Source organism: Osmerus mordax, chromosome 12 (assembly GCF_038355195.1).
Source record: "Osmerus mordax isolate fOsmMor3 chromosome 12, fOsmMor3.pri, whole genome shotgun sequence".
NCBI lineage: Eukaryota > Metazoa > Chordata > Actinopteri > Osmeriformes > Osmeridae > Osmerus > Osmerus mordax.
In genome coordinates, this window is record NC_090061.1 from 8,908,355 (window position 1) to 8,933,011 (window position 24,657).

At 49.4% G+C, this 24,657-nt stretch overlaps 2 protein-coding genes across 2 annotated transcripts; one reads left to right on the forward strand and one right to left on the reverse strand.

Annotated features, from left to right (window-relative positions):
- The first annotated feature begins 1,683 nt into the window (after nt 1-1,683).
- On the forward strand, nt 1,684-4,419 carry f9a (coagulation factor IXa). The gene is made up of 7 exons (XM_067248172.1): nt 1,684-1,968; nt 2,060-2,084; nt 2,323-2,436; nt 2,584-2,718; nt 2,849-3,246; nt 3,393-3,519; nt 3,638-4,419. The coding sequence occupies exons 1-7, from the start codon at nt 1,684-1,686 to the stop codon at nt 4,216-4,218; spliced, it is 1,665 nt and encodes a 554-aa protein (XP_067104273.1). The 3' UTR covers nt 4,219-4,419.
- On the reverse strand, nt 4,361-24,587 carry mcf2a (MCF.2 cell line derived transforming sequence a). The gene is given in 32 exon segments (XM_067247539.1): nt 4,361-6,403; nt 6,638-6,741; nt 6,936-7,048; nt 7,463-7,575; nt 7,722-7,822; nt 9,147-9,210; nt 9,363-9,441; nt 9,634-9,726; nt 10,129-10,350; nt 10,459-10,584; nt 10,805-10,897; nt 11,001-11,093; nt 11,214-11,283; nt 11,961-12,076; nt 12,214-12,280; nt 12,400-12,485; nt 12,652-12,731; nt 14,113-14,284; nt 14,718-14,795; nt 14,797-14,910; nt 15,026-15,145; nt 15,147-15,221; nt 15,515-15,634; nt 15,756-15,870; nt 16,086-16,201; nt 16,362-16,511; nt 16,750-16,866; nt 17,323-17,442; nt 19,214-19,304; nt 19,875-19,989; nt 20,123-20,191; nt 24,470-24,587. Coding segments are annotated over 32 exon segments (3,351 nt in total). The 3' UTR covers nt 4,361-6,362.
- Nucleotides 24,588-24,657: the final 70 nt, after the last annotated feature.

Consider the following 24,657-nt stretch of genomic DNA (forward strand, 5'->3'; position numbering starts at 1 on the left):
AAGGGGAGTCAGGCGGCTTCCTTCCTCTGTGGCACATGGTTGTTAATATTGCCCCCTACTGGCCTGATTCACTCATTAATTCAAGTTTGCATCTGTGAGGGAAAAAGTTTGTACACAAATCCATCTAAACCATCTCAGATGGATCTCACCATGAAGATGTAGGGGACATCTGCCCCAATTGTATCAAAGCCTTTCAAATAGATGATGGGCAGAAAAGGCTCCAGTCCTTGGAAAGCATTCTCACTGTTATTATGGCCTGCTGAAACGCTACTGTAGTGGACATGGTGGGCAGGAAGAAGCTCTGAATGCTCTCCCAGTGCTGGGAGTAGGGTCCATCTGGTCATGTTTTACTAGCGAAGAAATAACCTTACCACAAATTTCACCTGCTCCCCAAAGAGAGACCTTCAACAGGCCATGAAAATGCAACAACATTGCCCTTGTTGAAATCTATAAAAGAAAGAGCCCAGAGTCTCCCAGAATTTCTCCATAACTCCCTCCCTCCATCCCTCAATCCCTCCAAGAGCTACCGTAGGATCGATAGCACTGAGAAGGCATCAGAGTGTTATTATATGCCTGAGCCTGATCCCAGATTGGAACTCCTAATCAAGTTGAAGCCGGCGGAGATTCCCAGCTGTGCTCTGGACTCCTGGCAGCCAGGGAGAGAGGGATGGAGAGGGATGGAGAGGGATGGAGAGAGAAAGAAAAAGAGAGAGAGATACGTCAACTAAATCAATACGCCCCAGCTTTATACATCATTCTGCTCTCCTCCAGCCTTCCTGTCCATCAACCTGAGGCTTGTTTGGTTTGTTGCATGGTGACAGCCAGAGTCAAAGGTGAGACAGTGAGTTGTCTGGGCTCTATCCTTGTTTGTTACTTTACAGCAAGGCTGTTGAAATAAAGAAATAGAGTTCTGTTGGAATATAGCCATAATAACTTTGTGTTATATCTAACTATATCTCTTTAAAGTTAGCTAACCCTTTGTTGGGTACTTAGCCTAGGTCCTAGGACATTAAAATGTTTGAATTCATATGATTTACTTCCGATATAAAGTGATTGACAGTCTTACAGCAGAGCTTGACTGCATATTGAGGGGTCAGTGTTAATTACATAAGTATGAATTATTTAGCTTTTTAACGACTCAATGAAATATAGATGGCCTCAGTCGATACTCCCCTCTATCTAAGCAGCTCAGGGACCCCCTCTGGTAGACCACAGAGAGACACTGGGGTTGGATTTCAAACACGGATCCTGGTGGGCTTGCTGCTTCAGCACTCTCCAATAAACCCCTGGAGACCCACCTCAGTCTGCCTATTGACTGATCTCAGGCTACAGTGTCAACTTGACAGAGTTTGAGGATTTAGTTTCAAGTACTTGCCTGCCATCTAGTGGTGAAGATTGTGAAGCAAACATCCAAGTTGAATTTTTGAGGTATCTGTTCAGTGGATGAAACAGTTTCCATTATATTTTGAACTGTTGGTGGATTTTTTTTGTATACGTCAATCAGTATTATTATGACTATTAAGTGCTTTATTTGCTAAAGGCAAATACATTTCTTAAAAACAGCAAGCAGCTTTTGTGATGAAATGTAAACACCCAGCTGCTGCACTTTGGAATGAAAGCTAAGAGCGTGTGTGATTGTGGTTATGTATGTACCTTCTAGAAGCATATGTTTAATCAACAGGGATGGTGGCAGTCCATCTATCTTTGCTGTGGTGCCTACTGGTGCTGGACTGCTTGCTAGGCTATGGTGCTCCAGACCCAGACCCAGGCCCAGGCCAAGGCCCAGGCCCAGGCCCAGACGAGGTGTTCCTGTCAGGCCAGGTAGCCGATAGAGTGCTGAGGAGACAGAGGCGATACAACACTGGCCTGTTTGAAGAACTTCTTAAAGGCAATCTGGAGAGAGAGTGTCTGGAGGAGCGGTGTGACCTGGAGGAAGCCAGAGAAGCCTTCGAGAACGACGAGAAGACGGTGTGTGTGCATGTGTGTGTGTTCTGCCGTCACCTGCTGAGGTCCTGAAGTTTGAAAACATATCGTTCTAACCGAAGGTTTCTATTTTCAGATGGAGTTTTGGGCCGGCTACGCAGGTAGAACTCAGCTTAATGATTGACTGTCATGTTGACATAAACGGAGCTGTGCGATTCAACAGCTGCCTCTAAACGTGTGTGTGTGCTCATGACAGAGATATCTAGGAAGATAGGAAGAGTGTGTATGTGTGTGTGTGTGTGCCTGTGTGTATGAGTAATAGGGTTCAGACTTGTGACCAGTGTTTAGCCGTGCCAGATGGTTCAGCACTCAGAGGTTTCACGCGCTGTGTGTCGTCAGATGGGGACCAGTGTAAGTCTCAGCCCTGTCAGCACCAGGGGCTCTGTACAGACCTGCGCGGCTCCTACACCTGCTCATGTCAGCCAGGCTTCACCGGCAAGAACTGTGAGATAGGTCAGTGATCGCTCTCTCTATTCCTTTCTGTCTCTCTCTGTCTTTCTCCCCCACTACCCACCCCCATCTTTCTCTCCCTCTCTCTCTTTGGGGTCTATCAATGATTTATGACAGAGCAATGATACTGGACTCCCCTGGTTTCCACAGTGACGGCCAGACAGTGTGAGATGAACAACGGAGGCTGCCGCCACTTCTGCCGCTCTGTGGTCGAGGCCGGGGCCCGGTGCAGCTGCGCAGATGGGTACAAGCTGGCAGAGGACAAGCAAACCTGTCTACCTGAAGGTACACCACGCATTTACAAAGCACCTACTCCACAGGACTATCTAACAAATGCAGCCATTGGAACAGCAGTGGATTAGGATGGATTAGCGTTATTGGCATAATGTGTGCATGTGTGTTGCCACCTCGCCAGTGGAGTTCCCATGTGGCAGAGATGCACGGATGGTGTCTACCAGATCTCTACTAACCAAGGAGAGCTCAGGCCTGGTGAACATCACCACAGTGGCCCAAATCCCTCCGGCTCCCTCCCCCACCTCAGACAGCACCACAACCCGTCCTCCCACCACCACAAAGATAAGCCGCTCCCGGAGCAGACTGCCAAACTGGGTGTACGGCCCTGCCAAGCCCCCCCCCACAGAGCCTCACCGAGCCGAGCCCCCCCCTACAGAGCCTCACCTCACCGAGCCCCGCCCCACCAAGACGGCCCACACTAAGCCCCGCCCCACTGACATCCTTCCCACTGAAACACTGTTTGACAAGACTCGCATCGTTGGGGGCTACGCAGCCAGCCCTGGGGACATCCCCTGGCAGGTAAGAGAGCTTGGGTGGATGGAGAGGTCTGTCATGGACTATTAATGGGGATTGCCATCCGTAAATGAAAGGGGGGTTCAAGGATGGAAAGAGACTGCGTTATAAGTATGTCCTGTAAAGCGCGCTTCCTGGTCACTGCCCGCAAGGTGGCGTTGGTGGTACGGTCCAGCGGTCAGGTGTTCTGTGGAGGCTCCATCCTCGGGGAGCTGTGGGTCATCACTGCTGCCCACTGTCTGGTCGAGGCCCAACACGGCTCTTACTTCGTCAGAGTGGGTAAGAATCGCTCTCTCACACACTCCTGTATCCCGGATTTGTGTTGTTGAGTCTTACATCATGCGGTATCCGTCCCTGAACGGTCACGTAAGTTCCTGCGTATCCTCCCCTCCCACAGGCGAGCACAACGTGAACAGGAAGGAAGGGAGCGAGCAGGACCGAGAGGTGGCCCAGCACGTGCCCCACCCCCTCTACGACGCCACACAGAGCCTATACAACCACGACATCGCCATGCTCCGCCTCCAGAACCCCATCACCTTCTCCATGAAGGTACGGCCCGTCTGCCTGGGCCCCAAGGACTTCACAGAGAACCTGATAAAGGAGGCTTCCCCAGCGACCGTGAGCGGCTGGGGGAGGACGCGCTTCCTGGGGGCCACGGCCAGCGTGCTGCAGTGGGTGGAGGTTCCCTTCACGGAGAGGACGGAGTGTAAGGAGAGCAGCAGCGCCCGCATCACCCGCTACATGTTCTGCGCCGGTTACCCAGACGTGGCGAAGGACGCCTGCCAGGGCGACAGCGGGGGGCCTCACACAAACCGTTTCCATGACACCCGGTTCCTCACGGGCATCGTGAGCTGGGGGGAGGAGTGTGCCAAGGAGGGGAAGTATGGAGTGTACACCAGGGTGGCCCACTACTACCGATGGATACGCCATGTCATGGGGGTGACCAGAGGCAGCCTGTTGACATCTGTTGACCATTAACTACGGGGTAGTATTTGGTTTTCAGAAATACATCCCTCCTATCTATGAGAAAAGCTTTACATGTGATTAAAAGCTTTCCACATTACAGTACCCAAGCCTGAAACACACATTCCTGGTCAAACATAAGAAAACAATGTTCAATAAATACTTTTATTTGTCTATGTACAATATTGAAGCTGTACAAAAGAACCAATTGGTAACAATGACTTTTGAAACAATAAAAATCTTAAATCTTCTCAGTTTGTTCAGTATTCAGGTACCATGCGTTTTGCCTCCAAAAAGAAATATTCAGAGACAAGCCAACAGCGCTTGTCAAGACACAGCATTTTCCAGCCATTTTTCGTTAACATTTTCGAACATCAGGGTTCAGTGCAAAATGTGCAGCATTTGGGTCTAGGGGTTGCAATCAAGGCACCAAAAAAAGACTTCTAACAGCAAATCTATCCCTTTAAGAAGGGTGAAGAAAAGCTGATGATGAGCAGCGATGCAGTCGAGCGTTGCTCCTTTTAACGTTATAAAGACATGATTTCACGGGGCTGCATAGCTAGCTCATGCTGCGAGGGAACAACTTGATAGCAAATAAATAAATTAATAACATACGAAATGTGTAGTGTGGAGCGACTCCTGCTGCTTTCCAGGCTCATTTCCACATCAAACGCGACATATCAAAGGCAGCCCACCAACTGAGGCCTTGATTTGATGTGGTAAATTCATATAAGTCCGCAATCAATATTTAATTAAGCGTTCGACACAGTTGGTATACTTCATGTTTGCTGTATGATCCCCCTTAATGGGAAGCCCAAGATAAACTGCCTTGCGGTGGCAGCGAGGCAGAAGACTGCCTCTGCTATGTAGAGGCACAGAGAGAGGGAGAGGCAGAGAGAGAACATTGTTCTCGTGCTCTGCCTCTATCTGTTGTGCTGTCATGGAGAAACAACTCCCTATCTGGAGGGGAACGACAGCAGTGTGTGGCTCCATGCTGCTAGCAGCGCCTCCCAGCCCTCTAAAGCACAGCTCAGGGCTGATGAATACACTCCTATCCATCATCATCATCTCCTCGGATGTCTGAATTTACACTCCGTGACAGGTGAACCAATGTTGTTATGCAGGCCTGCATCCCTACTGACACACAGTCAGCCTGGATGTGAAATGGAGGTGTATGAGTGACATGAAGGATAGGATACAGTACACAGTTACACTGCTCCATGGCGTAAAGTCTTCTGGCCAAACCAGGAAATGCCTTTCTTTTTTTTTCTTCCGCCTTAAATAAAGTGCAAGTTAGCATAGTTGTGAGCTCAGCCAGAAGCAAAAGAGCATTAGATATTGCTTAGCAACACCAAGCTTCTCAAAGAGAATACTGAGACTAAAATACGAAGGAATAAAAAGGCATTTTGGCACGGCACGTTTTGGCATTCAGACTCTTATCAGAGTGTAAGAGTAGGGTGCCCTAGAAATGAATGGTTGGGTACATATGATGGGTGTATAAGAGTAAATTAATATCAACCAACAACACGTACAAACCTTCAGGTAAAAGAATACGCAATGTAAATGAGGGATGTACCATATGTACAAAAATCTTCTTTTTAAGAAACCATTCAGGTGAAACCTGCACAGACAAAACACACACACATACATACACACAACAACCGCAGTATGACTGATTAGCCATGTTGGTTATGAACCTCTTTAGTAAGTCAGGAGGTAGAGTTCATAGATGTCCAGTAGTTTCCCGTTTCTGCTACACTAACCAATCAGAAAAGGCCATTGGTTGTTTCCAAGAGGAAGTGGAAGATAAAAGCGTTGGCCCAGAAGAGGGCAGTTGATTGTCCAACAGGACCCACACCACCTGTGTCTTTGTGCTGGTACAGCCCTCTGCTGTCTAAAGTGTGTCCATCATGAGAGAACACACCAGGTCCATAAGTAATGATCCATAAAAAAGTACCAGCCAACCTGTCATCTGCATGGATCAGCTAACATCAGTTTTGCTGTTGATCCTCAGACTCCATTGTTCTTCTCTTAGAGACCAGAGCGATGAGCCGATGACAGCAGACGGGGAAGATGTGCGGGTCGGTTTGAGGGTACTCCTTTTTCAGTGTGTCTGTCCATAGAGCCATCGCTCACACTGGGATCCAGGTTTGTCTCCACTAGGGAGAGCTGAGCTTTCTGCCTTTCAAATTCCCTGGATCTCCAGGAATGAGAGAGCGAGACAAACAGAGACAGAGAGAGGCGCTTCCTTTAAATTCAGGTACATGACTGGGACAGTGCAACTTGTCATTACTATTAGCAACATAAGCTGACTAGAACCAATTATGTGCAAAGCACCCACTAGTTCGATTGTGGCACAAAAGGTATAATGTACCCAGAACTTGATGTGGGCTGTGTAACATACAGTGTAACTTAGAGTGTGTTCCCTTCTTACCCCCCAGTCTGAAGGAGGGTCCCCTGCTGCTATCTCCCAGGATCAGCAGCAGGCTGGCGGGGGGGATGAGGCCCTGCTGTCTGCGACTCAGGTTCTTCACCAGCCTGAAGGAGGGAGGAGGGGGGGGTGAAAGGAGGTAAGGAAAGATCTAGTCATCCTAAAGACTTTATCCTTACCCCAAGCTTTAAAACATCATAATTCTTCACGTCCAACCAGCCAGGCTATCACACACATCCAGCCAGGCTTTCATACGAATACAGACATCCAGATTGTGGTACCCTCAGGACAGGATGCTCACCATTGGCCAGTGGCGTCTTCGTTCTGCAGCTGGATGACATCACCGCTCTTGATGGTGAGGTTGTCGGTCTCGTGGCGGGGAAGGTCAGCGAGGGCCCTGTACCTGCCTGGTGACTGGGGAACACAACACACTTAGTGGAGCAATAGAACTTGGTCAAAATGCACTGATCTGAGCCAATGTGGAAAAGTACTAGTAGCCGAGTAGGTTGCACTGCAGTTGAGGTCAAATACAGACCTTGGCTCTAACCACTTCATTGGCTCTAGTATATAGGTAGTACTTAGGAAGTTTTCAGGTATGTGTATAGTAGGTAGTGTGTAGGTGGTGTGTAGGTATGTGTATAGTAGGTGGTGTGTAGGTATGTGTACAGTAGGTGGTGTGTAGGTGGTGTGTAAGTTGTGTGTAGGTGGTGTGTAAGTTGTGTGTAGGTGGTGTGTAGGTGGTGTGTAGGTGGTGTGTAGGTATGTGTATAGTAGGTGGTGTGTAGGTGGTGTGTAGGTGGTGTGTAGGTGGTGTGTAGTCTGTCTGACCAGCGTGAGAAGGTCGTCCTCCTCGGTGTCAGACAGCTGGGAGGGGTCCAGACCTCCACCCCAGTCCTTCAGACCCTCACAGAGGTCTACTGAGTGAGGAGCGCCAGGCCAGCCTGGTTCACACAGTGACATTTTGTACATGTTACATTTTAGTATTTCTCTTACAGCCACAAAAAAAAAGAAGAAAACTAAGATGCTCTTCAAATAGTTACCAGGTATTCACATGGTATTGCATGGGTGTGTGTGTGTGTGTACTCACTCCTGCGGTTGCGCTGGTGTTGTGGGGAGTGGGGCTGGGGGTCTGGACTGCTCCGGCCTGACTCTGTCTCCTCAGAGCTCACTGACGCCCTCTGCTGTTTGCTGTGGGAGTAGCAGAACAACACAACATTAGACATGGAACTGCCTGACCTAAACCCACACACTCTGGATAGACTTGACCCCCACCACAGATCAAGGACCAGCTTGCCTGCCCCGAAATGTAATCAAACCACGATTGGAAGGCAATATAATACTGATCTTAGATCAGAGGCTTGGAGTAATTCTATCGTGTTCCGTAACCCAAAGCTACGGGCCACCAGCCAGCAGCCAGACAGGAGCAGAGCAGCAGAGCGGCACACAGAGAGCAGCCAGGGAGCAAGCTTCTCTGTAGAGGCGACACACAGGCACTCTGCAGGGGCTCAGCCCCGTACAGCACACCCACGGGTCAGCCCTGGGAAAGATCTGGTCTCGATTTGGCCAAATCCTGAATGGAAGCGTGATCAACGTGTTACTTGGACTGGTTTATCGAGAGCGAAACAGCCAGAATGGGTCATCGTTTCATTGCAGTTGGATCAGATCTCAAAATACGAGACCCATCTTCAAAGCAGGTCTCAAGTTGACATGAAGAAATAAAAAAATAAAAAACAATGGAACAATTCAACAATTCAAACCCAAACATTCCAATGTAACCTAATGTCCTTGTTCTGTAATTTTAGTTCTTTTGCATGTCATGCAAAACTGCATATCCAATGCAAACATGGGTGCAGTCTTTTGGGGTACCATGTCTGGGGTGGCTCCACTATGAAGACCTGAAGGAGATCGGGACTGGCGGAGAGGGAGTGGTCAGTTATGAGCCGGCACGCAGGCTACATAGGTGCAGATGACGGTCAGTATGAAAACACAGCAGCCCTGGGTGGAGCAGGTCCCCAAGCCGGGCCATGCTGAGCTGGGGCTGAGTTTACCACTGAGCGTCAGTACGGGTCAGTGGCGCTGGGGGTGGTGGTGGGGGCGTGGCCGGGGGCGTTGCCGGGGGCTTCGGGGGCGGGGGCTCCGGGCGCGCAGACACAGAAAGACATCGGCGGAGAGCGAGACAAGGTCCAGCCCCGGCAGACAGCCTTTAGGGAACCCTCTGGATGGACGCACGCCCCTGCAGGAGGGGCACAGGCAACCACACACACTAGGACAGAGTGGGGGCCCGGGGCCTTCACACACACACACACACAACCTAGTCCTGCAGAAGCTCTACCCATCACACTACTTCACGCAAGCAGTGAGAGTCAGTAGCTGGCAGGGAGATGGGAGAGAGAGCATGTGCGGAGCCCCCAGGGTAGACTGTGTGTGTATGTGAGTGTGTGTGGTGTGTGTGTGTGTGTGTGTGTGTGTGTGTGTGAGTAGGCTGTGGTACCCATCATGCAACAAGACTAACCTCTCAGACCGGGGAGGAGACAGCTGGATGTGGTCGACTGTTTGGCCGGGTTGACACGACTCGTCTGAGAAAATGTAGCGAAAAGGTCAGGGGAGAGGGGGGGGGCGAGGAGAGAAAGAGAGTGACAGAGAGTGAAAGAAACCAACTCAGTTAGCAGTGATCGAAATCCGACGGCGAGACGCTCTAACGATGCCGCGCACAGAGTGTCGTTCCGACCTTTGAGAAGTTTCTGTTGGCTGGTGAGGATCCTGCGTAGCTCATTAAGCCAGGCCATCTTCACCTCCACTGTGGGCGCCTGAGAGACAGCAACACAAAGACAGGAAGCTGCTATCCTTTCAACTCTTTCATCATCCACACAACTTCATCTATATTATATAGGCCTGGCTGGGTGCCCTGTGTGAGAGCCACTAAATATGTAAACTGAGGGGGGAACCGTTGGTGTGCGTGCCTCCGCTGTGGAAGACGACATGTGGAAGGGTTCCCTCACCTGCACCACGTAGACCTCCTCTCTGCCACTGTACCAGATCTCAAACTTCTTCACGTCCCCCTTGACGTTCTCCGTGATCCCCACCGCGCTCATCTACCCAGAGACACACTTCCTGTTAATTAACACGCGCTGACACTCACACACACACACCTACACGCCCACACATAACCTGGGGCCTGAAAGCACATGCCGTGCGTCAAATGTCAGACACGCATCATCTTCATGCTGTACAGCTGCTCCTTTCGACAGACCCGTCTGCAGTGTGTGGCAGCTTCCTCCCCTCGCCCTCAATAATACATTGGAACAGCTGGTGGTTTGACATCTTCCGTCATGCCGTGGGCGTGTAGACACGCGCGCGCGCACACACGCGCACACACGCGCACACCACAAAACAAGCATCCCATTTGGGAGTCTCTCTGACGGAAAGCATGTGTCGTGCATGTCATGTGTCAGACAGCGACTGCGGTACAGGAGTACACACACACGCACACACACCTTGAGACAGTGCTTGAAGCTGTAGGAGGGGGTCTTGTCACAGCCCTCTCCGTGCTCCTCCCTGCGCTTGCAGAAGAGCAGGGCCCTCTCGTACAGGAACAGGTGACGCTGCATGGGCTTGAAGCGAGCCAGCTCCTTCATCCTGGTGGGCCCCTTCTTGTGGCTGATCCACACACTGAAGGAGCCCTGCATCAACACTCGGCCCAGGTCGCTCAACTCTCCCTGGGCACACACAGGACAGAGCGGGGGGGGGGGGGGGTGAGGGACGATAGACTTGGTAACACACACGCGCACTTATAGGTAGTGTTGTGACGGTGTTTAAGATTTTACCTCATAGCCTGTGATGGCGATCTGATGCATGGAGTCGTTAACTGACTTGAGCAGCTCCAGCATGGCTGCTAGCGCCCCCTGCAGCTCGGAGGTCCTCTCACTGCCTGGGCTGTACTTTAACAGCTCCTGGGAGACACACACATACACACACACAGGTGATGGTTTCTTTCAATAGATACACAGCGAATCCACTGTACAGGACAAATGCTAACCTAATATCTAGATGGTATCTCATCACTCATGTAATCTATGAATAGGTTCATGTTTTCTTGTACAGCATCATGCTGTAGTTATGGGGTTTTGGACCATGCAGACTTGTGGTGGCACTTTTGTGTTTGTCTCCAACCTTTAGTAGTAGCTGGTACTTGGTCAGGCGCTGGACTGGCTTCAGAAGGTAAGAATCCAGGCCCAGTTTGTGCTCCAGTTTCTTCTGACACTCCTGTTGGGTCAGACGGATGGAGCACAATGAAAGAAGGGAGCATCTGTAAGACACAGGCCACAGCCCTGTGCCTGCAGAGCAGAATGGATCAAAACAGCCCTACCTGGAAAAACGCACAGTCCGAGAACTGCCTCCACAGAGTCTCCGAGCGAGGTTTGTTCTGACAGTAGCACTCATACACCTGGAAGCTCTCCTTCTGGAACACAGAAACACCTGCTGTGAGTGCACATCACCCAGGAAGGACCCATCACACACATGGATGACAGTGTCAGTCAAAAACATCCTTTGACATACAGTAAATATATTCTTGTCTCACCCGTTCCAGGAAACAGGCCCCTACCCGCTCTGGGGCCTCCAGACAGCTCTCCAGATCCTGGAGGAACACCCTGTGGAGCCAGGTCAAAACACAGCAGGTGACACACCAACTACAGAACACAATACCCCACTGTACTCCGACAATTCACCGGCTCAAAAAAGGTAGTGTCTCCAGCCTTCCTGGCCTGCTGACTGACTATCAGATATGAGGTCATGATGTCACTGAGCCCCTCCCCCCTCCCCCTCCCCCACCGCCCTCCCCCAACCACACACCCGTCTGCTTTGAACCCTCTCTCTTCAGCTTAATCAGACAGTCATTACTGCAACTGCCATTTAACAGCAGTTAGTTAGCTCTAATTCGCTAACAGGCCTCACGCAGTCATCCAATTTTGCCAGTCAGCACAGCAGGGAGGCGGGCCCAGTAGGCAGGGAAGAGGAGGATACAGAACCACTAATAAACATTTGTACAGGAAAAACTCTTTCATTCACAGGAAATGCTGCTGGTGAAATACTGTACTGTAGAAAACACTGTGTGATGAGATTCTAAATGTGAATTTTTAATCGTATAGGATGCAATTGTTCTTGCACATATTCAAGAGAAATAAACAGCTTATGAGGACAATCATAGGTCAATCTGTTTATGTATATACAATAAATGACCTCTACAAAAATACTGTAATCAGATGTGTGTGTGTGTGTGTGTGTGTGTGTGTGTGTGTGTGTGTGTGTGTGCATTCTTTGTCCTTGCCTGCTGTGGAAGTTGTAGATCTCAGGCATGTTTCCAAACAAGATGTCTCTCTTGCTATGTAGGAGTGGGGGCAGGAGTCCTGATAGGGCTGGGCTGTCCATCTCAGCCCTGTAGCCCTGTAATCACCCACACACACTCAGCACCACCTCGGGTTCTGTCAACACCAACTGTCGAACATCGGGACTAAAAATACAAAATAATAGATCAAAGCTGTGTGTCTGTCTGTGTGTGTGTGTATCCATGGTATTCTCACCAGTAACACAGAGAGAAGCTCCTCAACATACACTCTCTCTGTCTCAATCAGCTCCCTCATTACGCGGCTGTGGAGACACACACAAAGATGCACACACACACACACACAGAGAGACAGGGGGCCACTGAACAAAGGGAACAGGAGTCTTAACGAGGATCATGACCGGTGATTTGTCCTCCTCCCTACCGTTTCTGCAGGTCAGGGCTGTCGTCCCCCTCCAGGGTGTAGGACAGACAGACCCTGTTCTCCTGGTAGTCGTGCATCACCTCAATCTGACAGAACACACAGTACAATGCCCTTCCACAGTGAGAAGAGGAGAGTAGAGCACAGAGGTGAAGAGTAGAGTACAATTTCAGCGAAAGAACGGTCATTTGTGTGTCACATGTGTGTGTCTAGAGACCAAACGTTTTCCATCTCCACTGGCCACCTTCACCTCACCTTCCTGGAGTTGGGGCTCTTCCGTGACGTCCTCTTCCCAGGTAGAGAAAGATCGAAGGTGAACTTCAGACCATCCACGCCTGCAAAGAAGTGCAGCCGTCACGTTTTAAGATCCATCGAGTCCACGTCACGACCCGAACATCATCATGACAAGTTCAAACAGCGCAGTGTCTCTACAGGATTTGTCCTGCAGAGAAAAGTCATGACGAGGTGCTCTCACTTCTGTCGAGATGTCTTATTCATGCCCATGGGGCCTGTTAAGACGAGCTCTGGGCCTTTGGCTGTATATGAGCTTTACAGGCCTCCTGGGTAGGTATGTCCTGCCCCTGACCCCTGGTTTACAGCAGGCTGGTAGATACATACTCCAGGGACCAGGCCTGATCGACAGTTTACCTAATCAAGGGTAATAGCCTGGCTGTAGAAGAGCCTAGCAAAAGCTTCAGCACATCCAGTCCACTGGCTGGACGCGTTTGATCCTGTTCTATCGTATGCTCTTTACCCATGATGAGAAACCAGCCTCTGATTTTACATACAGCATGCGTGTGTGTGTGTGTGTGTGTGTATGCATGTGTGTACAGTGTTATCACACAGTAACACATGAATCACATCTAACATGCTTCCCTTCATCTCTTAAAGGAGTTTCCTCCTGTGTTCCAGAGATGGAGCTGAGCTTCATCATCGCTCTCATTATGGCCTGGCTCACATCACAGGACCAGCAAAAGCAACTCACTGATCAACATTAATGGGGAAAAGGCAAAGGCCTATCCCCTCCCCTTACCATACATACTACACACACACACACACACACACATGAAGCTGCATGGCAGCCTTTGTTCTGCCATTCCCAGAAGGCTAGTGGGAGATGAAAGGGTCTTTAATGTATATGAACTACACATGGCTCCTTGCTACTGTGGCTGGCATCCTGCTGGCTGACTGTACATCCCTAAGGACTGATTAAACTACTATGCTAATGCTATGCTGGAAAGGTGGGCCTTTTGCACAGGTTTAAGCCATAAACACTGTGTTATCCTCCTCATTAAAACAGGCTTTATTGGCAGCTTTGATGACTTCACTATGGAGCCATGCTGGACCAGGGAGTGAGTGGTGGGATGGAAGCCCTGGTTGAGGGGGTCTACGGTGGGCTGTGAGGACTCCCATGGCGCCCAGGGGAGAGGGACCACGGACTGGGCAAAGGCTGGAGGGCAGAATGAAGGGTCTGGATGATGAAAGACGTGGTGAGCTGTGAGACTCCCAGGAGGAGAGCAGCGCAGTTCAAACCTAACTCCTTTATCTCCTTTTGTATATTTCTCGAGTTGTCATGTAATTGTTTCAGTCATGGGCTTCGAGACGAACCAGGCCTCCCGTAGCACATGTATGTAAGCGCGTACATGCATGCTTTAGTGTGTGTGTGTGTGCGTGTGTGTGCTTGTGTCCATGGCAGGCTGCGCCAGATCCCAGTACCATGTTTGGGGGAGAAGAGGGGGGACTTGGAGCGTGGGGGGTTCTCTGGACGAGGAGCCACCAGCTGGACTGGGCGGACATGCTTGTCAGCTAGTTTCCTCAGGCAGACCTGTCTGTTCTGGACGAGCTCCTGCACCGCTGTGTGCTTCTCAAACGTCCTCTCAATCTGAGCCTGGAGCGGCGAGAGAGAGAGCCACAAAGGGAGACACAGAGAGAGAGAGAGAGAGAGAGACACAGAGAGAGAGAGAGAGAGACACAGAGAGAGAGAGAGAGAGAGAGAGAGAGAGAGAGAGAGAGAGAGAGAGAGAGAGAGAGAGAGAGGAGAGAGAGAGAGAGAGAGAGAGAGAGAGAGAGAGAGAGAGAGAGAGAGAGAGAGAGAGAGGAGAGAGAGAGAGAGAGAGAGAGAGAGAGAGAGAGAGAGGAGAGAGAGAGAGAGAGAGAGAGAGAGAGAGGGATGTGAAGGACAGTGAATGAGAGAGCGGGGAAGATGGTTTTGGGGGGGAGAGGAAAGGGAGCGGAAGATGAAACCGTGTGTCTACTGAATCGTCCTGCTTTTAGAACCCTGTCACAATGTAGCTATCAACAGCCTCTGGGATTGTGGTCACCTGGAGTTCCGTTGTGATGACAGCCTCGAACTCCATGGAGAGGAGATCAGGCCTGGAGCTCAACAGGGACGGCGCCCCCCTCCAGGAACTTCTCAATGTCCTTCAGCGCAGCCTGGGCGCCCTCCTTCGACTGGAACTTATCGACCAGCTGATTGGCTAAGAGGTAGGCCCCCGCATCACACCAGGTCAGAGCCTATAGGAGGAGAGAAACAGGCACAGCAAACATAACGCACACTTCCTTCCCTCTAGGGATATGTTATCATCAGGTCCCAAAGTGGGTGTGTTTGCATTCACGTGTGTGCCTCTACCTGGTCGAGGCGTAGGGGAGCAAGCTCGTGTGTGTGTGCGAGGTGTGTGTGTTTGGCCCGGAGCGAGGCGCTCAGCGTGTCACAGTGGTGGCGCAGCTCGTTACAGCGCTGTACGATCAGGGGCCATGGCGTAGTGGTGGCTGGCGGCCAGCTGGTGGCCGTGGAGGATGAGGATCTGGGCACGGCCCATCTCCTCCTGACCCCAACAACAACAACAACAATATAAACCAACAATACCGACAACAGCAACAATAACAACCTTGATAACAATATCAACATCCACAATAATACCATAAACAACATCATCCAACAGCAAACTCAAAGACAGTCAGATAGACCGTTCAACAGGACAAAGAAAACAGGGCCGAGAAAACAAGACAAAGAAAACAAGAGCTGCACTAGGTTTGCAATGACTGTAAAATAAACCACAACATATACAGGATAACTGAGTATAATCCTCTGTGCTCGCTGGAGCAGTGAGACACTGACCTGGGCCTGGTTCTGAAGGCTGTCCAGTTCTCTGAGAGTCTGTTCTGTCTGAGCCAGAGAGTCTCCGCTCAGCACCAGCGCCCTCTCCTGGACCGACAGACGCTCCAGACACAGATCCATCTAATGCGGGAAAAACACCGTTTTACTACACACTCAAAGTCTCACACACAGAGCCACACACACAGACACAGACACACACACACACACACACACTAACTGTCCCACACAGAGTTAGCTGTACCTGCTGAAAGCTGCTCTCGTAGCGGAGCAGCTGCAGGTACTGCTGCAGTTTCAGGTGGTGCTTCTCAAAGAAGCCATCGAAGGCAGACTCCATGTCTCTAAGCTGAGCCAGCAGCCTGCAGAAGAGAGAGAGAGAGAGAGAGAGAGAGAGAGAGAGAGAGAGAGAGAGAGAGAGAGAGAGAGAGAGAGAGAGAGAGAGATGGAGGGGGAGGGAGGGAGGGTAATGACGAGAGAGAAAACATAGCTGGTAGAACCTACTTAACGATCTGAAGCCACAAGTTGACTTCTTAGTAAGAATAGGATAGGAGGTTGAAAGACTCTGAGGTTCTACCTCTGGACAGTCTCCCAGTCCAGCCTCACATCCCAGTGGCAGTCCGCCTCCTTTCCAGAAGCTTCCAGGCTGGACAGTAGGTGGCGCCCTTCCTTTGACACAGACCGTATCGCCTCCTGTGGTGAGACAGCAAAGGGGAGCGCTTATGGAAAACCAGCAACACATCAACCCTAATATAAATATTTATACATTTCAAAACGATGACATTAATGGTGTCTAATGAGACATTCTTTTAAAGGTTGCTAAAGCGCTGTGCCACAGAGGGACGTGCTCTACCTTGAGCTTCCTGTACTTCTCTGTGTGTGAGCGGAGGAGGTGCTCTATAGCGCTGCCCTCGTCAGGCAGATCGGTCTCCGCCAGCTCTGTGCCGAAGGCCTGCAGCATCTGGGCGATGTCCTTCACTGTCACTGCAAAACTCTCGATGGCCTGTAGAAGGAGCCAGAGAGCCCGTAGCAGTGATGTCACTCCAGCAACAACATCTACAGAGCAAAGCAGAAGAGTCTACGAAGATCGAAATGACATGACGGACATGTGTGTTCCCTATGTGACGTCACCCTGCTGTGGGTCTGGCACGCGTAGGGCAGCATGTACCGTAGGTTGCTGGTGCCGTTGTGTCATTTGAAAGGTCAGGTGAGTTACACGAGTGTGGGTGTCGTCACCCTACCGTCCGTAAGACGATCCAGTCACTGTGACAGTAGTCTAGAGTGCCCCCGAACTCCGAGGTCAGCTGGTTCTCATCGATGTAGTGCAGCAGGTCTGTGACGGAGCTCAGCATCACCACCTGCAGGACCAAACACTCTGAGATGGGACTGCTCTTCACCCACGACACGACACACATGGCCACTGCTCACAGCCAGCGGTGTCGTCGACGTGATACGCAGGCATAAGTTGTATGCCCACTAAAACATTTCCTATGAAAAGAGCAGTGATACATGTCTGGAAGACAGCACTGGACAGTATGCCTGCTACTTCACACAGGACTGCACCACTGGGGAGAACCAGGACTGGTGTAGAGGCACGCAGACTGCAGTTGTTCAACATTTCACAGAAAGATCACAGTACAATAGATATGTTGTCCATTGTGGCAGACGATTTAGCATTGGGTGTCCCCTGAAAAGACCTGTATTTATCTAAGAGGAGATGGTAGGTGTTATTCTAGGGAGTAAGGATAAGGTATACCTTGTGGTGAGTTGAAACATGTTTGGTAACTGAGGAGGAGGAGGAGGAGCTGCCTTACGGGCATCTTGAGCATGAAGTCCTCCTGGCTGAAACGGAAGCCGATGTCTGTGACGGTGCGTTGGAAGAAGCTGGTGGGGCGCAGCACCAGGACCAGGTGGAGGTTCCCAGGGAAGGAGGCCTGGGGGAGGGGAAAGGATATGTAAGACCCCTCTCTGGGGGTGCGATGTTGGGGGGAGAGGGGATGTTAGACCCCAGTCTACAGATGGAAGAAAATAATCCACAATCCATCTTTAAACTCTGATAATAAAATGCAAGGCTATTTGAACTGATAGCACTGTACCTGTAAGTGGAAAGCAGCATGACTAACCATGGTGGAATAGTCACAATCAACTACTCTGACAAGGGAATCAACTAGCTGTCTTTACACAGAATGAAAGACACTCTGTCTCACCCACACGGTCAATCAGATTATCGGCGAGTCTAGCCTGAAAACATGGGGTCTACAGGGACTTGCACATGTTAAACAATCCTCTAAGTCTTGTTCTGCTTGTATGAGATGAACATGAATTGCACTTGTTATTAATGTGCCAGTGCTTTTTTGCTGTGGGGATATACAGGTATATCTGTGAACTAACAGGTGTACTGAAGTTGCAGTGCAGCAAAATGTCTTCACAAATGAAGAACAGAGACAGGGGTTGGTCGAGGCTAAAGAGCCACTATCTTGAAAATATTTAGGGGTCATGTTTCAGATGGATTCTGACATAGCTTCGTTTGATACCATGATCAGATGAAGTTGGAGGATAAATCTTTCATACAGTGCATTGACTGTGCAATGATGAGGGTAGATCTGTCCCATGCAGCGGTAGGCTACTGGTTAACGTTTACATGCATGACACCGTTTAAACTTGTTATGATACAACATGATGCCTAACAAAGGTCAGAACATGATACTATTTCAACATAAATAGTCCTTCTTGAGTACGATCTACGTTTGACATTCATTTGTCCTCGCTCCCAAATGTAGGAGGTATTCACAAACGTGAAATCTTACTAGGTAAAAACGCTGAACGAAAAGTATTGATCAAAACACTAATACAAATTATAGTCCATTGTGGATCTCACTGCATCAATCGCGTGACTAGGCTATATTCCGTCTGCACCGCAGTGCTACACTGACCAGCTGCAGTCGAGGAACGGAGCTCTGCCGCATTCCTACTAGCCCACCAAAACTTGAGCATAACTCTTCAGTGACTTATTGAAACTAGTCAAAAGTGCGTTACCGGTGTTCTTTGCATTCTGGGCATCCCTCGGTGCTGGAAACTCTCCGCCATCATGGTGTTAGAAGCCATTGTTACGGGGAGCCTCGCCCGTCCAGTTACTAGATCGGTGCCAAGGTAGCCTATTTGCTGCTAGTTCTCGGCGGCGGGACTACAGCCGCAGCATTGATGCTGCTGCCACAAAGAGGGTGGCAGCGCTGTCTGTAAATCTTTCCCTCCCTCCCTTCGTTTCCTTCCAACGAAAAAGCGTCATCAGCAGATTTTGCTGCCTCATGCATTCGTGTCCTCACGGCTCAGGTTACAGTGAGTAAGCCAGTACAGAACATACCCTTTAAAAACCTTGGATAAGCATGAAAATAATAGTAACTTAAAACTATCCCACATTTAACTAGAACAAAGGTGTGTGCAAAAACGGAAGCAATCAAGACCTGATTCAAAATTCGTGAAGTTGTCGAACAGGAATTCAGTACCATGGACAGCTACTCGAGCAAATCTAACTAATGGAACGATTGAGGAAGAGTAGATTCACACAAAAAAAGGTGGTTAATGTGCTTGGAATGCTTCGTGTGACACACAATCACAGATGCATAGGCCTACACACTCATACTCTCTTTTAATTATGATATCAACTTTTATAAGAAAGTGTTTTCTAAGAGTCTGAAAAATGCTCACCGCAATTCTGGCAAGTGCAGTTTTGATTGAACTCCAAGTATCCAACCTTCGGTCTAAAATGATGATAAATTTGACGCCTGGCTGCCGAGCTCTGGGAACACAAGCAATGAAACTCTTTGAACATGTATTTAAATCCACCGCAAAGTGCACAGTGTAGCCTACTTTCGACAAGAAAAGTTATAGTTATGCAGGAAAACTAATGGAATCATGTACAACTGAAAAAGAACGCAGTCAGCACTAATGAAACGTAATATATGCAATGTCGTTGAAAGGGATATCATTTTATTTAGTCTGACAGTTTTTTGGAGCCCTGCCCTTAGGCATGTGTCCAATGAAATGTTCCTATTTCTATTTGGGATTTACCTGTGTTTTACCACAGAAGATATGACTAGAATTTCTGAATTGGAGGAGTAGCTACAGAGGGAACCAGAATCCATCTGTGTGTCTGTGCTCAGAATACTAACTCTGGATAACAGAAGGGAGGGCACACTGCATTGCAGAGAGAGAGAGAGAGAGAGAGAGGGGGGGGGGGGGGAGAGAAAGAGGAGAGAGAGAGAGAGAGAGAGAGAGAGAGAGAGAGAGAGAGAGAGAGAGAGAGAGAGAGAGAGAGAGAGAGAGAGAGAGAGAAAAAGGAAGAAAGAGAGAGAGGAAGATCACTCACCGAGGTATCAGTGTGAGGTATGTCAAGACTTTGGCTAAAGATTCCTCTGGAATATCACTGAAAGCAGAGCATTCTGGGAGGGTGATGATGACGCTGGAATCCTCGCCGCGGCCACCTAGGAACAAACAACGACGTGAACAACCCCTGTGAATGAGGGTGGCCATGTTTGGTCACCCTCCAAAGCTCGTGTAAACATGGTATGAGAGGCTGGGGAGGGGCCCAGATAAATATGAAGTCCAACATCCTACCTGAGATGTAGGCCACCTGCTTCTCTATAAAACCTCCCACCTCCTTCATACACATAGGTACAGACACCTCTGAGGGAGAGAGACAGTACATTTATTATCCATGGAATTTGAGGCTAACGAGAAGATAGTTGTGAGCAGAGGGTAGGAGTGTGCTGAGTGTTCTGATGGTAGAGGAAAGGGCCATGGGTATGCTATGGATGTCAAACAAATCTTGCATAGGCCTGCTTCAGGTGTAACGACAAAATGTAAAAGTTACAAACACCGCCACCGCGTGGTCAATGTAAGTACTACAGCCACACTGCAGTGCCGACGTAAACCAACGGAAGCAGACTCATTTTGGTGTCAGTGTCTTAGTTCCCCTTATTACCCTCATTATCTGACTCCAGGAAGCCACACATAACATTACATTACATGTAGTCATTTAGCAGACACTCTTATCCAGAGCGACTTACAGTAAGTACAGGGACATTCCCCCGAGGCAAGTAGGGTGAAGTGCCTTGCCCAAGGACACAACGTCATTTGGCACAGCTGGGAATTGAACCGGTAACCTTCAGATTACTAGCCCGACACCCTAACCGCTCAGCCACCTGACTCCCTCCTTGTGACCTTCTGGCACCAGGTGGGAGGTGGGGGGGCAGCACGGACTCACACGTCCAGCTGCGGCTCCACGCTGACCTGTTCACCTCATGCTGATGTTTCTACATGACCTTCACATAGCTACTCCTCCTGTTGGATTGCGCATTGGTACATTCATCATGTACAATCATCAACATATTGCAACATCTTCTGGGTGTGGCAAAACATTTTTTGGACAAAAACACAGCATGATTGGAACTGTGTTTCCGCGTCTTTCACAAAAAGACAAAGTGAAGATATCTCTTTCCTGACAATGACATTATGCAGCGGAGCAACAGGGCAGCTGATTCACAGACAATCTTCCTCTCATGAATAATAGACTGGGGGTCATTAACTATGAAAAGGAGCGCAAATAGCGGCACAGAGAGGAAGGAAGAGAGGAAGGTGGAGAAAGAGAGGGGAAGTGAGAGAGAAAGGCGTAAAAAGAGAGAGAGAGAGATAGAGGGAGAGAGAGGTTTCCCGTGTGCGGCGGTGTCCTCTTCCACGTTGCCGCCGGTAACAGTGTCTGCCGGAATGTCAGCGAGACAATAATGAGCTCCACTGGTCGCTGCTGAATATTTCATGAGTGTGTCTGACACTGACATGACAATGACAGGGCTGAGCTGTGCTGAGCTGGTCCAGGCCAGGCCAGGCCAGGCCAGGACAAGCCAGGACAAGGTAAGATAGGACGGGTTAAGAATACACAGCTAAGGTGTAGAATTACTGCCTCAGTGTCAAGTTCAAGAAACATCAAATGGTTGTGTCAATCTGTCTCTTCTGGCAGGATACTTCCAGTTAACCAGATCTCCTGCAGTATCAGCAGTTCAGAAGGTTAACCAGACCTCCTACGGAACCAGCAGTTCAGAAAGGGTTCAGTGGGACAAAGGCGTGGCTACAGAGCAACAAGGCATTCACGCTGCAAAGCTTCTCTCCTATTTCATCACAACACAAAGAGAGCAGGATCCCCATCGTATCCAAAACAGCATTTATCATTGAAAAATACATCTAAACATCATGTCCGTCAGATATGAACACTCAAAGAACGCTTAAGAAAAATGATAACAATCAGTCTGATGACGTCTCGGCAGCTCCGTTCCCCCCTCCCCTCTGCAGTCCTTCCCCACTAGCACCACCCCATCCAGACACTCAGGGGAGAAGGCTGCTTCGCTGCTCTTGCAGCCTAGGCTGTTTATCATGCGGGCTGGTTTCATCCTCCTCCTGATTAAAATCTGCAACCACGCTCATCACGTGACCCTCTCCCTTCTCCCTGCATGCTAAACTAAGATGTCTGCCTCCAGACCCTCACAGAGAGGCTTCTATCTGGCTGCCGTGCAGACAAACTCTCCCTCATCAAAGCCCCCGGGCCAGTCAGGTGACAGGAGTGTCCAGTGTTTGTCTGGGACACACAAATAGCCCCTGTTTGTTCTGCCTGTGGCACAGAGACTGATGTTACCCAACCAGAGTGTCTGGGGAACGAGACTTCCAGTCAGCCAGACAGATCAGGCCTGGGTGATGTCAGTCCTCAGCTACAGTGAGATAGTGTCTGTTAACTGCACAGTGAGATAGGACTTTTGTTTCGGATGAGTCGGCGTCAAAACTGTTTACTGTATCTACACAGCCAGACAGATACCTCTTTTAGGGGTCGGGGGGTAAATGACCCGTTTACTTAGATAAGTATGCAATAGATGACGCGTCCACCACACCTGATCGCCCATCACCCATAAGATGCAAAACAGTGAATGTAGAATATAGAGGGGACAAGGTTTGTCCTGAACACAACAGTCACGGCTGGTTTTATAGAGGCCACTTTGTGGAGAGAGTAGGAGAGGGAAAGATAGGGAGATGGAGAGAAATATAAAGCGAGAGAGAGATGGGAGAGAGAGCAGCACATGGACACAGGCATGTGTGAGCAACAGCCAGCTACATTATTACAACAGGGACAGAGAGAAACAGTCACTAGCATGAAATCCCACACAGAGCATGCAGTCCCCCCCTCTTACACACAAACGTGCATAGTACACAAAGGCACCAGCTTACGCTTACGAGGTCAGCAGATATTTTTACCAAACAAGACTTTGAGTGATAATGGGATTAAAACACAGCTAGTGAAGTTTGTGGAGGGAGAGTTCGAGGAAATTCCACGCTTCCCCATCTAGGCTTCAAGGCAACCTAATTTAGCATTTTTGAGGATGCAAGCAGCTTTTTTAGACCTCTTTGTATAATGTGCCCACTGAAATTAAATGGGATTTAAAATGCCAGTGGATTAGCTCCCTATAATGTTGTGCTAATGATGCATGATGTAGAAGCATCTGGAAGTGTGGGTGTGTGGTTGTATGGTAATGAGCCTACAGAACATCAAGCAGGAGGCCATGTTAAGAACACACAGTACACAACACATACAACACTTACCAGTTTATCTCAGTCACACAGCCCACAGGTCAAAGTTCAATGTAGGGATTATCTACTTAAAACATTCAGCCTCCTTTTAGCCTCTCCCATGCTTTAGACATGGCTGGGAAAAGCAGTTTGTTTTGCAGGAAGCTAATGACAAAGCGCACGGTGGGAGAGGCGCATGTGTTTGACCACCTCTAGACATTTTCATAACTCAACTTGTTTACTAAAGTCACTGCTAGCTCTCTCCTCTCCCACTGTGTGCTAGGTCATGTATAAACAGATATCGAACTCACCTACTCTTTCCCTCCCCCTCCCTCATCTCCCTCCCCCTCCCTCATCTCCCCCCTGCCTCTTCTCTCCCTCTCCTCCCTCAGTCTTGGCAGGTCCATCTGTGTGGAGCGTGGCTCAGGTTACATTCACATCGTTAGGCTGAACAAACTAAACCTGGTAAAAATAGAACCTGAGGGTAACTGGTTTCCTGAGGTCCCTGTTAACTTCCAGGCTCAGAGGAAAAACACTACCATCATTTCTCTGAGGGCCCTCAATCTCACTTCCTGGCAGAGATGCTCCGATTGAGGCAGCACTAATGAGAGAATAACACTCTCCTTGCAGGCCTCAGCAGTGTGAGGTCTCCATCTCAGAGGAAATACAAGGATGGGAGAGGGGGCCATGTAGATAACAGGATCACATGGTTATCCATCACCTATTACCCTTGTGCCCTCTGGTCAGGTCTGGGGTCTATTTCCATCTATTTTAATTCATTCTCATGTCCACCAGAATGCTTGCAGTGTCCTCTGAGGTTTGTGCAACATCCTCATAAAGCTTTATATCCAAACTGATCAAGATTCAGCTTTAATCAGGGGGCTCATCTCTGAAACGCCCCCTGATAATTTTCCTGAAAGAAAATGTGGATCAATTGGGCTTTATCTGGTCAAGTCACATCCATAATTTGCTCAACTGTCAAATCTGTGGCCTGGCCTTGAGCCATTGCCAAGCCCACCCAGATGTGGTTGCAACCTACTTACAAACAAACATCCATCTATGCTACAGATGATTGCTGTGGATGAAAAAAACACAAACTAGTTCCAGTTTAAAAATAGCCCACATAATCCCTGCAAGGCAACGTCATGACCCAGCCTCAGGCAGAGCAACAACATCAGTAACATATGGAGAGTCCTCGACCTGTGTGTATGTATGCGTGCGTGTGTGAAGGAGAGAGGACTTCAATACCCTACCTGAACAGGGGTACATAAATAATAATGTGCCCTCAAGTCTGAGTTTGAGGGCGTCTGCCTGGTGAGAGCACGGTGAGGGGCAAAGCAGAACAAGGGTACTCACGTTGCAGAGTGCTCTCCAGCTCAGAGCCAGCCTGCAGCAGGCTGCGATAGCTCTCCATCTCTCCCTCACTCTCCTCCTGGTCCTGCTCGCTCTCCTCCTGCTCCGAGGCCAGGCCCATCTCCTCCCCCTCTCCCTCTCTCCTCCCCCCAGGGTTAGCCACTTCCACGTCCGTGGCTGTCAGTGCAGTG

Bases quoted from the DNA above. Each gene is read 5' to 3' on its own strand.
- f9a (XM_067248172.1), top strand. From the start codon at position 1,684: ATGGTGGCAGTCCATCTATCTTTGCTGTGGTGCCTACTGGTGCTGGAC. The intron at 1,969-2,059 runs GTGTGTGTGCAT...TTCTATTTTCAG, and splicing joins TCGAGAACGACGAGAAGACG to ATGGAGTTTTGGGCCGGCTA. The intron at 3,520-3,637 runs GTAAGAATCGCT...CCCCTCCCACAG, and splicing joins CTCTTACTTCGTCAGAGTGG to GCGAGCACAACGTGAACAGG.